The sequence below is a fragment of the Haliotis rufescens genome, unplaced genomic scaffold (genome assembly GCF_023055435.1).
Source record: "Haliotis rufescens isolate VD_foot unplaced genomic scaffold, xgHalRufe1.0.p SCAF_3, whole genome shotgun sequence".
Taxonomy (NCBI): Eukaryota; Metazoa; Mollusca; class Gastropoda; order Lepetellida; family Haliotidae; genus Haliotis; species Haliotis rufescens.
In genome coordinates, this window is record NW_025964001.1 from 63735899 (window position 1) to 63754504 (window position 18606).

General features: G+C 38.7%; 1 protein-coding gene across 1 annotated transcript; it reads right to left on the minus strand.

Moving 5' to 3' along the window:
* Nucleotides 1–950: 950 nt before the first annotated feature.
* LOC124132386 (calcineurin B homologous protein 1-like) lies at nt 951–18591 on the minus strand. The gene is made up of 7 exons (XM_046496279.2): nt 18429–18591; nt 17139–17211; nt 14041–14121; nt 11944–12050; nt 4812–4915; nt 3293–3373; nt 951–1767 (listed from the first exon to the last, which is right to left on the minus strand). Exons 1-7 carry the CDS (start codon nt 18493–18495, stop codon nt 1714–1716), a joined length of 567 nt encoding a protein of 188 aa, XP_046352235.1. The 5' UTR covers nt 18496–18591; the 3' UTR covers nt 951–1713.
* Nucleotides 18592–18606: the final 15 nt, after the last annotated feature.

The window sequence follows — 18606 nt, forward strand, 5'->3', positions numbered from 1 at the left end:
CAGCGAGCCTGACCACCTGATCCCGTTAGTCGCCTCCTACGACAAGCACAGTCGCCTTTTACGGCAACCATGGGTTGCTGAAGACCTGTACTACTCTGGATCTTCACGGGTCGATTCAAACATTTAACTGATCTGATCTGATCAACTGTAATTTGTCAGTGAGTAAGTTGTGTTTAAATCTACTTTGAACAGTATTTCTGTTGTATCATGGCCCGACAGCTTCATTTGGGGGAAAAGTCAGAAGCAATATAATGTAGGTCTTAGATTTTATCACTTTGGTGAGTGTGAGTGAGTTGGGTTTAACGCCACTTTTAACAGTTATATCATGGTGTGCCAGCTTAATGTGGGAGGAAAGCCCGAAGTGATTCAGGTCCCAGACGTTTATCACTTCGGTGAAACCCACGAGCACGGGTATGGTGCTGACAAACCTCGAAACATAATCGGGGCGAACCGGGATTCGAACCCACAACCATAGGTTTCTGGCGTGTCCAAGGGACGCAACTCTGCACAGCGAATTGCGGCGCCCCAGACGACTGGGCCACCCGTGCCTCCTTATTACTTTGGTGAAGCCCACGAGCACGAGTTTGGTCCTGACAAACCAGGGATCGTAATATGGGAGAATCGGCTTGGATTTGAACCCAGGATCATAGGACGATCACAAGCCCAAGGGCCGGAAGAAATATGTTCATTTCCCAAATAAACTTTATGTAACTGGTACAGATAAAAGCAAAAAGCTCAAACATGTCAAGTCAAAAACTACTGACTATAGAAGGAATATAGCCCATAACCATTTCACATTCTACACAAAGCATAATGAGTTAAACGTTGTCAATCTTACAATGCAGACACTCTAGACTGGTATCATATTCTTTGCCCAATAGACTTGAATCCAACGTAACATCCTAGATGTTATTGCAGGTCAGAAATTTACAAAAGATACACACAATATCAAAGATAAAAATACTTTTATGGTGTATGAAACCGAAACATCAAACTAATACAAAAAACAAATTGCATTCAAGGCAATATTTTTTAAGTATGGGTGGGAAAGTTGATGTTTCTTAAATTGATAAAGTAGGTTAACCAGGGCGCAGAATTACGATTGTTTTAAAAAAGAAATACCAAGCTAGCATGATACGGATGCCTAAGGATAAAAAAATATGCCTTTTACCCTGAAGATCATATTACAATGATAACAACGGTTATGAAATGATTAAAAAGCAAATCAGATGGAATGTAATAAAATATAGTATTCAACTGTTTGATCTCAGTGAACGACCTATGTGTCTGTCTACAAATGCCAAAATAGTAAGAGACGCGGTAACTGACTAAATTTGTTAAAAATCAATTCCTTAGTAACTGAATATTTCTCTATAAATATAATACAACTCTCAATTCTTTCATTTAAGTTCTAACGAGAGTGAACTGTAAAACTATATGTACTTGATATCCTTCAACTGTTACCCGTTATTCCTCAACAATACGTAACTAAATCATCTGACTGCATCATTCCGCTTATGCTTTGTCATTACAAACGCCTCACAAGTTAGTTGTGTTAGTGTCTCAATATCAGTTCATGACTGTTGTCATGGAAACAACTGAATCTGTGGATATGGTCTATAAGTATTAAGTGTTAAGTCCTGTATGGATGGCTGTTGTCATGGTAGCTGTTGGTCATCCTGTTCTCTGAAGTCTCTGCTTCAGTTCTGGTAGTTAATGAAGGAACCGGATGCTCATCTTCTGTTCTACGTCAACGCGCTCCATTGCCTGCAAGTCAAGGATGAGGTGTAAGATTCTCTGTATGTTACCATGGTAACTGTGCTGATAAGGATAACATTTGAAGCATAACTTCCTTTGACGCAAAATTTCATATTTAGTTCCAAAATAACTGGCTTAAGAAAATTAATTAATGAAATTTTCATGCATATGTTTTTACATTTGGAAACATTTGCTGACAATGACAGACTGATAAATACACCAATTCAGGCAAATAACCATTTAACCTAGTAATTATAAATTAAGTGTTTCCCTAAAGATTAACTTTTTTTAAATGCTACAGCTAGCAATATTTCAGCTATTTCACAGTGATCTCTAAATCAAACCATGGGTTGATATCATGAGCACCATCCCATGCTGATGGGATACAATGACACTCAATCAACAAAGTCACTGCACCTGCTACCTGATCCACTCTAGGGAGTCTAAGCACCTCCTGTGCCAAGCAATAGGGAGCTGGGGACCCACAAAGGATCATATCACAGAACAAGCAAAGATCAGCAAGGGCAAACACCTGATCCTCATTTCAGTACAAGGGACGAGGCCCATGACCTATTCTTACTAAGCATCCCAAAGGGGTATCAGTGGTTGATTTTGGGCACTGATCCACACAATGTAGCAGTATGAAGACACACACCAGATCAACCACCAGAAAGGGTTATTCCTGCAGATGTGAGTGAGTGAGTTTGGTTTTGCGCCACTTTTAACAATATTCCAGTTATATCATGGCATGTCAGCTTAGTGTGGGAGGAAAGCCTGAAGTGATGCAGGTCTTAGATGTTTACAACTTTGGTGAAACCCACAAGCACAGGTATGACAAACCTAGAAACATAATCAGGGCAAACACACAATCATAGGTTTCTGGCAAAGCCAGTGAATTGAAGCACAGTGAATTAAGCGCCTTAGACGACTGGGTCCTGCAGATGTATCTTCACTAGCCATGATTGATTTGTTCAAAATTAAGGGGGTTCTGGGGTCTTTAAGGTCTGTTGCTATTAGAAACTAGGGACCCCCTAAAATTTTACCATTTGTGTTAAGACCAGGAATCCTTGACTTTCATGCTTAATTTCAAACACTGCAGCAGGCAAACACAAAACAATGCCTACATACTAGATCATCCTTAAAATTCGGGACCTCCCGTTTCTTATAGGGGTGGTTGGCCAGGAGAGATTATGGGGCCCTGAAAACATGACACAGTCTTATTTGTTCCAAATACAAAATTAATATCGGGACTGCTCAACATCTGCTTCAGCAACGCATGCTTGCCGTAAAAGGCGACTATGCTTGTTATAAGAGGCAACTAACAGGATCGTGTGGTCAGGTTCTCTGTCCTGGTTGATGCATGTCATCGTATCCCAATGACGTGGATCGATGCTCATGATGTCAATCACTGGATTGACTGGCCCAGACTCAATTATTTACTGTCATCATATAGCTGGAATATTGCTGAGTGCAGCATTAAACAAACAAACAAACAAACAAACACTTCTGTACTCAGAGCACGACCTTGCCTCACCTTCACAAACTCCTGGAAAGATATCATCGTGTCTTTGTCCTCATCCACCTCCACGATTGTTCGGTCGGCAATGCTGCTTAACTGCAATGCAGAATAGAATGTTAATATGAATGGCTGTTGAATGTTTGACAATCAGAAATATGTCAGTAAATAGTCATCTTCCCGAGTCAAGAGAGTTAACGGACTTTAAAAGTCCAGTTTCCACCCTTTGATTGGACTATGCATAGACTCGTTAGTCCAGCCAAAATGTAACTCCATAATACCAGCCTAGTTCGGCAAGGGTGGAAACTAGACTTTTTTAGTCAGTTAACTAGGGCTGGGATGATACACCAACTGTGAGATCCGATATGTATCACGATACCTTACACATGATCCAATATGTATCACAATACTTGCATGTGCTCTTATCTGTGGTGCGTAAGCTATCTTTTTCATAGACAGGATGGCCAAATACGCTGACGATTTACATATCGTATGGCACAACAAATGAAAATATTTATGTTTTCACTATTAACTTGCACTACTGATTGGTGTTTAGTGGAACAGTTATTAAAGCAAACATTTAAGGTCAGAATCGATATTTTTTACTTAGTGTGCCACTGTGATCAATACTTGTATTGAGAAGTAAAACATCGCGATCCATCGATGTATCGGTGTATCGTCACACCACTACCGTTAATGCCCTGCCTCAGTAAGATGAATTTGGTGAAAGCCTTATGATGTTCCTAGGGCTGCAACGAATACACTATGAGGCGAATATGATTCATATCACAATATAGGGTAACGAATACGATTATTAATTCACGAATACAATAACAAGTCAGCAGCTGTGATTTATTAGGCCAGGCTTTTTTTAATATAGGATTACGGTTTTTCAGCCCAAAGCCCAGAGTTGGAGGGGGGGAAAAAAGGAGCCAGATGCATCTTTTTTTTATATGCAGAATGCCTGTGGCATACTTTATGAACATATTCTGTGCTCAAAAGACCACCATTTGTGACGATAAAGCCCCTTGTAAAAATAAAAATTCTACCACTTACAACACGGACAACAAATGGAAATCTGACTCTCTTTTTTTATACATTTTCTTAAGAATTAGAGTCGTCAGGTTGGTAATCCGAAAAACATAAAACGCCTGGCCTTCTTTGTTATATTCAGTGAAGCAATAACAACATAAATTATTTGACATGGTTTGTTTATTATTCATATATTGTACATTTATATAACGCACTTATCCAGGTACTAGTATCTGCTCAAATGCGACAATGATCATTGACCACAGTACTGTCAAACTAAATAGTATAAGAGTGTAGTCTTTTGAAGAAATCTATGCATATGATATGTTCTAATGGGTATTTTTATGTAAATGCACATGCTTGCATATTCATAAATATTCGATTCTAGTGGCCACGAATAACAAATTCAATTCATGAATGGATACGGTTCGATTGACTGAATATGCGAGTGAATCGTAACAGCCCTAATGAACATAGCTGAAGAGTATTATCAGAGAGACCTCACCTGTTCTTCTGAAATGTTGGCGCCCACCATCATGTGCAGAACAGACAGCAGCTCATCCTTGGAGATTCTGTCGTCTCCGTCCAGATCATACATCTTAAAAGCAACTGTACACAAAAATAAAAAAAAACTACAATAACCCACATGGAATGTCGTCACAGTGCCAATGAGAATAATACAACCCTAAGCTGATGTAGAATTGATGACCCTATTTGTGTAAGGATTATAATATTATATATTTATATACCGCCGGTATCCAGGTACTAGTATCTGCTCAAATGCAGTTTTATTTGTTTCCGACGAGTGGATCCGTTCGCATTTCAGTTATCATTCTCAACACCCTGGGGAGTAAAGAAGGATTACATGACATATGTCCTCTTGCATCAGTGTAGTATCTCTGTATGTGCAGTATCTCTGTATATGTAGTATCTCTGTATGTGCAGTATCTCTGTATGTGTAGTATCTATATCTCTGTATATGTAGTATCTCTGTATGTGTAGTATCTCTGTATGTGTAGTATCTCTGTATGTGTAGTATCTCTGTATGTGTAGTATCTCTGTATATGTAGTATCTCTGTATGTGTAGTATCTGTATGTGTAGTATCTCTGTATATGTAGTATCTCTGTATGTGTAGTATCTATATCTCTTTATATGTAGTATCTCTGTATGTGTAGTATCTCTGTATGTGCAGTATCTCTGTATGTGTAGTATCTATATCTCTGTATATGTAGTATCTCTGTATGTGTAGTATCTCTGTATGTGTAGTATCTCTGTATGTGTAGTATCTCTGTATATGTAGTATCTCTGTATGTGTAGTATCTGTATGTGTAGTATCTCTGTATATGTAGTATCTCTGTATGTGTAGTATCTATATCTCTTTATATGTAGTATCTCTGTATGTGTAGTATCTCTGTATGTGTAGTATCTCTGTATGTGTAGTATCTCTGTATATGTAGTATCTCTGTATGTGTAGTATCTGTATGTGTAGTATCTCTGTATATGTAGTATCTCTGTATGTGTAGTATCTATATCTCTGTATATGTAGTATCTCTGTATGTGTAGTATCTCTGTATGTGTAGTATCTCTGTATGTGCAGTATCTCTGTATGTGTAGTATCTATATCTCTGTATATGTAGTATCTCTGTATGTGTAGTATCTCTGTATGTGTAGTATCTCTGTATGTGTAGTATCTCTGTATATGTAGTATCTCTGTATGTGCAGTATCTGTATGTGCAGTATCTCTGTATGTGCAGTATCTCTGTATATGTAGTATCTCTGTATGTGCAGTATCTCTGTATATGTAGTATCTCTGTATGTGCAGTATCTCTGTATGTGTAGTATCTATATCTCTGTATATGTAGTATCTCTGTATGTGTAGTATCTCTGTATGTGTAGTATCTCTGTATGTGTAGTATCTCTGTATATGTAGTATCTCTGTATGTGTAGTATCTATATCTCTGTATATGTAGTATCTCTGTATGTGTAGTATCTCTGTATGTGCAGTATCTCTGTATGTGTAGTATCTCTGTATGTGTAGTATCTCTGTATGTGCAGTATCTCTGTATGTGTAGTATCTATATCTCTGTATATGTAGTATCTCTGTATGTGTAGTATCTCTGTATGTGTAGTATCTCTGTATGTGTAGTATCTCTGTATGTGTAGTATCTCTGTATATGTAGTATCTCTGTATGTGCAGTATCTGTATGTGCAGTATCTCTGTATGTGCAGTATCTCTGTATATGTAGTATCTCTGTATGTGTAGTATCTCTGTATGTGTAGTATCTCTGTATATGTAGTATGTATATCTCTGTATATGCAGTATCTCTGTATGTGTAGTATCTATATCTCTGTATATGTAGTATCTCTGTATGTGTAGTATCTCTGTATGTGTAGTATCTCTGTATGTGTAGTATCTCTGTATGTGCAGTATCTCTGTATATGTAGTATGTATATCTCTGTATATGCAGTATCTCTGTATATGTAGTATCTCTGTATATGCAGTATCTCTGTATGTGTAGTATCTCTGTATATGTAGTATGTATATCTCTGTATGTGTAGTATGTATATCTCTGTATGTGTAGTATGTATATCTCTGTATGTGCAGTATCTCTGTATGTGTAGTATCTCTGTATATGTAGTATCTCTGTATGTGTAGTATCTCTGTATGTGTAGTATCTCTGTATGTGTAGTATCTCTGTATGTGTAGTATCTCTGTATGTGTAGTATCTCTGTATGTGCAGTATCTCTGTATATGTAGTATGTATATCTCTGTATATGCAGTATCTCTGTATATGTAGTATCTCTGTATATGCAGTATCTCTGTATGTGTAGTATCTCTGTATATGCAGTATCTCTGTATGTGTAGTATCTCTGTATATGTAGTATCTCTGTATGTGTAGTATCTCTGTATGTGTAGTATGTATATCTCTGTATGTGTAGTATGTATATCTCTGTATATGCAGTATCTCTGTATGTGTAGTATGTATATCCCTGTATGTGTATATCTCTGTATGTGTAGTATACTAGTATGTATATCCCTGTATGTGTAGTATGTATATCTCTGTATGTGTAGTATGTATATCTCTGTATGTGTAGTATGTATATCTCTGTATGTGTAGTATGTATATCTCTGTATGTGTAGTATACTAGTATGTATATCCCTGTATGTGTAGTATGTATATCTCTGTATGTGTAGTATGTATATCTCTGTATGTGTAGTATGTATATCTCTGTATGTGTATATCTCTGTATGTGTAGTATACTAGTATGTATATCCCTGTATGTGTAGTATGTATATCTCTGTATGTGTAGTATGTATATCTCTGTATGTGTAGTATGTTTATCTCTGTATGTGTAGTATACTAGTATGTATATCCCTGTATGTGTAGTATGTATATCTCTGTATGTGTAGTATGTATATCTCTGTATGTGTAGTATACTAGTATGTATATCCCTGTATGTGTAGTATGTATATCTCTGTATGTGTAGTATGTATATCTCTGTATGTGTAGTATGTTTATCTCTGTATGTGTAGTATGTGGGGATTATCCGTATTCAGTCATATTCTTGATAAGAGGAATCAGGACAATGGTTACTAATGGTTAGTTATCTCCCCTGTGTGACTCGTAACATTTAATTGTAGCAGTCCCAGGTTAAAAAATGGGGTCACAGAGAATTGTCAAATATCAAACATAACAATGTTTATTCAAACAAAACAGCTTTATTCCTTGCTTGTTTTTTATCTTCTACAAATTTAATATGTAATATCATATATAACATTTACTCATGTTTGCTCTTGAAGATGTATGTGAACCTTCCCTGCCAAAATACATTTGAAATTTTGTTGTTTTGCACTGCTTTGAACATGTTGAAGCACTTCTTTTTCAATTTTTTATTCCTTTCAGAAGGATGTTACATATCCATGAAGAGTATGTGACTAAGATGCAGCCATACCGAAAGCATATATTATAATGAACAGAAAAATAGTCGTGTTTCTTGACATATGGACAAGGTCATATATTAGTCAGAGCATAAATATATATGCATATATATACATAACTGGCAACTATTTCTTATTAAAGTATTTCAATAATTCTTTCGGCCATTTTTCCTCAAACTGCCTAGTCCCCCTCCCTGCAGTACAGCTGTTCTTTTTAGCAAACAATGTCTTTAATCCTTCTTAAAAATACAAGTTAAGTTGATTGTTTTTTATACTATATATATATATACCTTTTTGCGGATAGGATATTATTGTTAAAAAATTATAACCGTTGTTATTTCCAGTAGTATTGCAAAGTCAGTGAAAATAACATTGATACCAAAATGTCTCTTAATAAACAGTGTCAGATCATTCCAGAACTTCTTCACATGCACACAGGAAACAATGAGGTGTTTTCTATTCCTGTGGGGCGGTCAGGTAGCCTAATGGTTAAAGCGTTTGCTCGTCACGCCGAAGACCCGGGTTCGATTCCCGACATGGGTACAATGTGTGAAGCCCATTACTGGTGTCCCCCGCCATGATATTGCTGGAATATTGCTAAAAGCGGCGTAAAACCATATTCACTCACTCACTCACTCACTCTATTCTTCATTCTCACAGAAATTTTATTTTTATTTATTTTTTCATTTTTAGTGTATACTATTTGGTGAATAAAATTGTATTGAAAGTCAAGCAACTGAGTGCCTTTGGACCTCTTCTATAATTAGTGAATATAATCTCCCATATCAGTGAGTGAGTGAGTGAGTATGGTTTTACGCCGCTTTTAGCAATATTCCAGCAATATCACGGCGGGGGACACCAGAAATGGGCTTCACACATTGTACCCATGTCGGGAATCGAACCCGGGTTTTCGGCGTGATGAGCGAACGCTTTAACCACTAGGCTACCCGACCGCCCCCTCCCATATCAGTAATGTTTTCCTATTTTTTGCTTTGAAGCACTTACTTCCTTTACTCAATAGGAGAGAGTGCTTTACCTCAAGTGACATGCTCAGAGGCCGTTACTTAAAAATAGATTAGGAATATTTTAACTGAAACTACAAGGGCTAGACTAGAAGATCATGAAGCTTTCAACTGTGTATTGCAACTTTTAAATGATTATGTTCTTAAATTCATTTTTTTAAATGGTAGTAAATTATGAAAAAGCAGCATTCATGCAGTGCCCCATTGGATGTACTTTGTATTTTATTTGCATCCATTTTCAAATTTTTAGTGTACAGGAAGCAGGGCTATGTGTCTGGTAAATATGCGGGTATGATAAAGCAGTGTTTGAATGAAAGCAGGAAAGTCAATTTAACATGGAGTAAATATTGAAGGGCCGGTGTATGAATGGGTGTGTATATGGATATGTAGGTCTATGGATGGGTGGATGTATGGATGGGTGGATGTATGGATGGGTGGGTGTATGGATGGGTGTGTATATGGATGGGTGGGTGTATGGATGGGTGGGTGTATGGATGGGTGTGTATATGGATGGGTGGGTGTATGGATGGGTGGGTGTATGGATGGGTGTGTATATGGATATGTAGGTCTATGGATGGGTGGGTGTATGGATTGGTGGGTGTATGGATGGGTGTGTATATGGATATGTAGGTCTATGGATGGGTGGGTGTATGGATGGGTGGGTGTATGGATGGGTGTGTATATGGATATGTAGGTCTATGGATGGGTGGGTGTATGGATTGGTGGATGTATGGATGGGTGGATGTATGGATGGGTGGATGTATGGATGGATGGATGTATGGATGGGTGGGTGTATGGATGTGTATGGATGGGTATGTATATGGATATGTAGGTCTATTGATGGGTGGGTGTTTGGATGGGTGTGTATATGGATATGTGGGTCTGTTGATTGGTGGGTGTATGGATTGATGGATGTATGGATGGATGGATGGATGTATGGATGGGTGGGTGTATGTGTTTGTGGGTGTATGGATGGGTTGGTGTATGGGTGGGTGTATGGATGGGTGTATGGATGGGTGAGAGTATTGATGGGTGGGTGAATGTGTTTGTGGGTGTATGGCTGGGTGAGAGTACGGATGGGTGAGAGTATGGATGGGTGGGTGTATGTGTCGGTGGGAGTATGGATGGGCAAGTGTATGGATGGGTGAGAGTATGGATGGGTGGGTGAATGTGTGGGTGGGTGTATGGATGGGTGAGAGTATGGATGGGTGGGTGTATGTGTGGGTGGGTGTATGGATGGGTGAGAGTATTAATGGGTGGGTGAATGTGTGGGTGGGTGTATGGATGGGTGGGTGTATGGATGGGTGGGAGTATGGATGGGTGGGTGTATGGATGGGTGAGAGTATTAATGGGTGGGTGAATGTGTGGGTGGGTGGGAGTATGGACGGTCAAGTGTATGGATGGGTGAGAGTATGGATGGGTGGGTGTATGGATGGGTGAGAGTATTAATGGGTTGGTGAATGTGTGGGTGGGTGTATGGATGGGTGAGAGTATGGATGGGTGAGAGTATGGATGGGTGGGTGTATGTGTGGGTGGGTGTATGGATGGGTGAGAGTATTAATGGGTGGGTGAATGTGTGGGTGGGTGTATGGATGGGTGGGTGTATGGATGGGTGGGAGTATGGATGGGTGGGTGTATGGATGGGTGAGAGTATTAATGGGTGGGTGAATGTGTGGGTGGGTGGGAGTATGGACGGTCAAGTGTATGGATGGGTGAGAGTATGGATGGGTGGGTGTATGGATGGGTGAGAGTATTAATGGGTTGGTGAATGTGTGGGTGGGTGTATGGATGGGTGGGTGTATGTGTTGGTGGGTGTATGGATGGGTGAGAGTATGGATGGGCAAGTGTATGGATGGGTGGGTGTATGGATGGGTGAGAGTATTAATGGGTGGATGAATGTGTGGGTGGGTGTATGGATGGGTGGGAGTATGGATGGGCAAGTGTATGGATGGGTGAGAGTATGGATGGGTGGGTGTATGGATGGGTGAGAGTATTAATGGGTGGGTGAATGTGTGGGTGGGTGTATGGATGGGCAAGTGTATGGATGGGTGGGTGTATGGATGGGTGGAAGTATGGATGGTCAAGTGTATGGATGGGCAAGTGTATGGATGGGTGGGTGAATGTGTAGGTGGGTGAATGTGTGGGTGGGTGTATGTGTGTGTGGGTGTATGTGTGGGTGGGTGTATGTGTGGGTGGGTGAATGTGTGGGTGGGTGAATGTGTGGGTGGGTGTATGTGTGGGTGGGTGTATGGATGGGTGGGTGTATGGATGGGTGGGTGAATGTGGGTGGGTGAATGTGTGGGTGGGTGAATGTGTGGGTGGGTGTATGTGTGGCTGGGTAAATGTGTGGCTGGGTGAATGTGTGGGTGGGTGTATGTGTGGGTGGGTGTATGGATGGGTGGGTGTATGGATGGGTGGGTGTATGGATGGGTGGGTGAATGTGTGGGTGGGTGAATGTGTGGGTGGGTGTATGTGTGGGTGGGTGTATGTGTGGGTGGGTGTATGTGTGGGTGGGTGTATGGATGGGTGGGTGAATGTGTGGGTGGGTGAATGTGTGGGTGGGTGAATGTGTGGGTGGGTGTATGTGTGGGTGGGTGTATGTGTGGGTGGGTGTATGGATGGGTGGGTGTATGGATGGGTGGGTGAATGTGTGGGTGGGTGAGGGAGGACTTACACATCAACTTTTCTTCCCTTGTGTTCAGTTTGTTTCGTTCTGAGTTTGTCTTCAATGGGCGGAACCTGGCCAGCACATTCATGAACTGCCGGAAATTGACCTCAGTCCTGTAACCACAGAAACAGATGAATTCCACATTAATCAAATACCACAGGAAGATGAGTCTGCAGGGAGTGAGTCAGCAGCGTTACCATGACAATAGCTGTATGATGCTGCAAGTCAACAAGGTTAATCCACTGGCCTACATCCCATTTCCCCTCCACTGTTAAAACAACAAGTTTCCAACTCATGCACCAATGACTACAGGGTTACCTGATACAGAAGTGGACTATGCCATGTTCCACATACTCAGTTTAATGACTAATCACAAAGGGGTTTATAATTCTTTTTCCATCAATACCCATCAACATTGTGAGATTGATATTGCAAATTCTTTATAAGTAACAAAAAAAATTATGATTAATTGTCCTTTGCAGTGAATACATAATTCAACATGTATCTATTTCCTGCAATATTAGATGAGGAAATTAAGACCAATCACACACCGGTGGATGTACTCCTGTCTCATGGTATTTGTTATGACATGTGTTACATATGTCTTATGTCTACACGTTATAAATGTTAATATTCAAATTAGAAATAAACCTGACGTAATGAAAGTATAGATGGAGTCGTTTTGACATAATCAGGGTTAGAAACTAACAGTTTTCGGCCACTAGTCCTTATAATGATAACATATAGCAAAATCCTTAAGAAGGGCAAATTTCTACTAGTCCTTATGATACCTTTACCATTGGGCAGCTTAGCAAGGACTATAGGACTTGTGCCAATTTCTAACGCTGCATAAACATTCTTGGAGAGAGTCAGATAAATAACTTAGCTGAAGTATAAGGCATAAAGTGAGCAGAGCTCACTAGTACTCCTGACTTTGACATATTACGTGTGAGTTCAAAACATAAACAAAGCAATATTTTCTTACAAAATCGACTTATCGAATCAAACTTTGTATTGCATCTCTCCTATTGGTATAGAAACTGTACATCTAACTGGGAAAGAATCCATGAAGTAGTTTTCAAGTTGTAGGTTGCACCAATGTTGAAGTAAAATAAATTCAAACTTCAACGCATAAAAATATCATATTTTTCAGGAAATACACATATCAAAATCAAACTTTGCAGTGTACCTCTACTATTAGAAAAGAAAGTGTTCCTTAAATTTAAAAATAATCCATGATGTAGTTCTCAAGTTAATGGTCACACAAATGTTGAATAAAAAAACATTCAAAGTTCGAAACATGATAAAATTCATATTTTCTCAGAAACTTCACATATCAAAATCAAATTTTGCACTGCACCTATTCTATTAGTATAAAATCTGTTCGTTAAATTTGAAAAAATATGCTTAAGCAAACAAGTAAAAAAATCCAAATATTGAAATCAAGCTTTACACTGCACCTCTTCTATTGACATAGCAAGTGTTTACCAAGTATGGAAAGACTCCATGCAGTAGTTTTCAAGTTCTTGGTCGCACAAAAAAATGTCCTCGAAAGGTTGGGTGGAATTCCTTGGCATAACTATATACCCCCGCCCTTATAGTTCGGGGTATAATGATCATCACAATCTCTGGGGGTGGGGTAGCCTAGTGGTTAGTGTCATGACGATGACCCTGCATTGTTAGTTAGAAGAAACACCCATACCTTGTAAATACGTTGAACTATGGGCCTATGGCCTTTCAGTTTGCAATGAATAAAACAATTTGACGATGACCCGGGGTCGAATCACCACATGCAGCATTAGAAATTGGCACTAGTCCTATAGTCCTTTCCAAACTGCCCAATAGTAAGGTATCATAGGGACTAGTAAAAATTTGCCCTTTTTAAGGGTTTTGCTATATGTTAGCATTATAAGGACTAGTGGATGAAAACTGTTAGTTTCTACCGCTCACATTGGTACAATGTGTGAAGCCCATTTCTGGTTTCCCTTGCCCTGATATTGCCAGAATATTGCTAAAAGGGTCTTAAAACCATACTCACTCACTCACTCTTCACAATCCAACAATAACAAAACACATACTGAGTATGTGTCAAGGATAGCATACCTGTCTTGGAAGAAGGAATGCACAATTCTGTCTCCCAAAGGGTTAATGGCCAATTCTGGTATTCTCAAGAAATCCTCCCGGCTGCAAAAAAATGTTAAAAATCATGTACAGAATACTACAGATGAAAAAGTATAGCATCCATTGTATTGCTCACTGCAACTCTCATGTTAGATTATTACAGTCTTAGAGTTGACATACCTTTACCATGTCTACATGTGACAGACAGATGGTATTGACTGTACATCAGTTGTACACATTTTGGGCACAAGGTATAGATACGTAACAAGTCACTGATTGTTGGATAAATCGTGGTAGACGTGAAGATCTGGGGTAGAATATGTCTTCAGCAACCCATTCTTGCAGTAAGAAGCAACTATGCTTGTCGTAAGAAGCGACTAACGGGATCGGGTGGTCAGGCTCGCTGACTTGGTTGATGCATGTCATCATATTACTACTGTGTGAATCGATGCTCATGTCAAGACTCGATTATATACAGACTGCCGTCATATAGCTGGAATATTGCTGAGGGTGGCGTTAAACAACAAACAAACAAGATAAATCGTGAAACAATATACGCGATGAAAGCATAATAAGGGTTAATCCATCTGGCTTTTGAAAACATAGTGTGGGCGTGCAGCCTTTTTTTCGGTCCTTCAAATTAGCATATAACCAAATACACAGTTGTGTACAATCAACCTGGGACAGAGTGCCCCTACATAGATGTATTCCTTGATGAGTAAAATACTGGAATACAGTACTGGAATACCCATCCATCACAATGTGAAGACGATATGGTGTGCATACAACACCTGAAGTAGCATGTCAACAAGTCCATACTGAAGTACGCAAGTTAGTCCTGTTATTACACTATCTAGCGATAAAAGTGTTCACTGTGTGTCTGGTGTGTATTACTTTTATCCAAGATTTCATTCATTTCTGTTTACATTAACTTCAGCCAAATCGTGTATGAACTGATCGGTAAATCACATGAACTCAACATGAACTTGCCTTGAAACGAACATTAGTCGTTAGAGGTACAAAGTTTTTCAGTCTTCTTATCACTGTACTGAAATTTCTTTTCAGTTATGATTTTGGTCATGTCATTAAGTATTTTTAGAACAAAATCACCCATAGGGGGAGAAAATGTGTGAACAGCTGACTGCTATTTCTGGCTTATTTTACGAGACAAGTACACATGTAATCTTAATCTCTGTGTATGAAACATTGTCTCGCATACAGTACACAAATAACACTCAATTTGTAAATCATCATGTCACGTCATGTTTTATTGTAAATTTCATGTTTTCATTGACCAAATTTGCAAACGGCAATATAAGATTTTATAAAAATCACTTACCTATTTCTTTTTTAGTTTCATTGTTTACGTAATCGGAAAATTATTTTAAAAAGAATTACAAATAATATCTGTCATCACCCATTTCCCTATAAAAGTGGCTGTCCGCTCACTAACATGAGGAAATACCTCCGTTTTCGAAGCTACGTATGAATAACACGTACGAATAAGGCTGCCATAAAAAAACTTATATTGTTTTACCAACATAATGCTAATACAGAAGTGACATCCACTGGGGTCTTTTCGTAGCTTTAGCGTGTAAAAATTGGTTTCTAGTGACGCTTTCTTGACAAAATCTGTTCGTGATTGGTTAAATTTAAGCATGTGACCTAAGGCAGCAAATCCAATTACAGCAATGGTACCATCCTCGTGTATGATAATTTTAAGATTTTGACGAAAAGGTTATGGTTAAATCATGTTATTCTGAACGTTTTAAGCAGGAAATGGCGATCTATACCGTATTCGGCATAATAGGCGCCCAGGGCCATCTCAAAATTAGAAATAGGGGGCTCTTATTAGAATATTATTTTGGTGGAAAAAACAGAGTTGAAAGATAAATGTCGTGGTTAATGCTGACAAGCCTGAAATGTTTATATACGACATATATATATTTTCCAGAATTTAATTGCCCATAATTCAGGATGCATATAACACACGAGTGTGTATTATATGCGAATAAATAAATCTTTTGTACATTGAGCAATCACAAGGGGTGCTGATTATATTAAGAAATATCGCCGTTGGCGCTTATTAGAGCGGGGCGCATATTACGTCGAATACGGTATTAAAAATAGGGAACTTCATGGATCTATAGTGCTAGGTATTAAGCTATGACAAAGATTTCGTAGGCATATATATTGGCATTAAACATCGTGTACGAGCCGAGAAATAGAAGCGACGAAAGCCGAGATGTCATTTGACTTACATTAATACACTTGATTGCACAAAAAGATGGAAATAATAACTTAGATGTGAATTTGGCAACTTTTAGATATATTTTTGTTGATTTTATTTATTACTTTGCATAATATATTTAAAGATTTGCCTGAAACGTCTTTATTTTGCTGTTTGACATGTTCTATGAGGACCAGTTGTCGAAGTGTGAGTCCAAGAATCATATTTTCAATAACATTTAGGGAAATAGTGAATAATCTTTTAATCTATTGATAAAAAATGATAAATTGAAATGGAATACATATTTCAGACGTGAAATGTGATAGATTTAATAAATGAATGATATGACAGGTAGGTTAATAAAATTTATACTATTTTGACGTGACTTGGATGGTCTACAAGCCTGCGATGTCTGGTTACTCTTAGCTTCTGGCCAACAGTGTTGAAAGAGTAAAACTGGTCACCACTGTGCTAGGCGTTGACAAGCTTTGATGGACCCCACTGAGAAATATCAGAGTGACTTCCCTTTGCTTTACACTCACGGAGCAAATGATTTTTTTTGGATCTTTTTATGCATTTTTTAAAGTAAAGATCGGCGGTAATAAAAAAAAGCGTAATTTTTATTTTTATTTTTTTCAACATAAGGACTTTGAAAGAGCGGCGCATCCGTAAACCAGGTAATGAAAAATATGTTGCCTAAGAGTTTATCACTTTTGTAAACCTTAGTAAGGAATCAATTTAAGATCTTTATTATCCCCCTTCAGGGTTTGACCCAAACTGAAATATCTGGCCTGTGAGCAAGTGAGTGCGGTTCATCAATGATGGCTCCTTGGCCGTCCTGGTTACTTACCTAAGTGCCCCATTGTTGGTCTTATCAAGGTTGGTAAATCTGCCGTATAGTCTCACGATCTGATTATGGGAAACTGAAACACATCGAGTAATGGATGTAAAAAAGGACTGATAAAAGGGAGATCAAAAGTCAATAGTAATCAGGTGATTAGTGATTAGAATCAATCGATCAGCTCAGCATTTATATACACACTTACGAACAATGGACGATTATTAAAATATACCTATCACTGATCATGCTGACTTAAACTGAATAGCTGAAAGGTTTAATCGGGCATTGTCCCTCACTTATATGCACCAAAGAGGGCAGATGAAGCGGTCACTCTTAACTCTGAAGGCCTACATTGGTACAGTGCATAAAGCCTTTTTTGGTGTTGCCAGCAGTGATATTGGTGGAATATTGCAAAAATGGCACAAAACCCAAATCACTGAAGCAGGTCAAATAGATCATGTTTGTTTGTTTGGTTGTTGTTTAAAGCCGCACATAGCAATATTTCATCTATTTGACAGCAGTCTGTAAATAATCGAGTCAGGACCAGACAATCCATTGATTGATATCAATAGCATCAATCCACGAAATTGAGAGACAATGACATGCATTAACCAAGTCAGCAAGCCTAACCACCTGATCCTGTTAATCGCCTCTCACGACAAGCATGGGTTACTGAAGACCTATTCTAAACCAGATCTTCACAGGTCTATAGATCATCTGTACAATAGATACACATCATTCCATGGTATGAGTTACGATTTCAAACCTTTTGATCATAATTATTATCTCAACTGATATATTGCTGTGTAACAGACTATCAATAAGAGCATTCAGGAAATAAGACAGCCAAACTAAACATGTGGGTGGTTGGGTCTTTTGAAATGTCAAGGGTTGATTGATCCAGTATATTGATCTACACATTGTGTCGCGCTGCTGACCGGCAACAATAGTCACATTGTGTGACGGAACAAACGACTTTATTTCCAAACAGTTCTTAATTCATATCGAATCCCCATGACAGTATATAGCCTTATGCGTTTGATTTAGACATATTTCCGTTTCATTGAAAACATATCGATATTATCTAAATGTGACATTTCAACAATAAATTTTCACATGAAGTATTCATCGTGATTACACCTGCCCCATGGCACTCGCCTCGGTTAACTCAACACTTGCAATTATTAGCACAGAAACGATCTCTTAGTATAGTTGTTAGCTCTAATACATTGTTTACTATTAATGAACAGACGACTTTACGCCCGGCGTGTGTACTATTACATCCTGAGTGACACTTACATCCAGTTTCGCATTGAATTTCCTCGATCTCTTCTTGTTGAAGCTGTCGAGATGAACGAACGCCCATGATGTCAATTCAACGAGGATGGAGAAGGAAATGTGTCAGTATCATTCCATGCGACAGCTGGCTAAATCGGGGTCAAGGTCAAGTGCTGCGTGATGCTCCAAATATAAACTT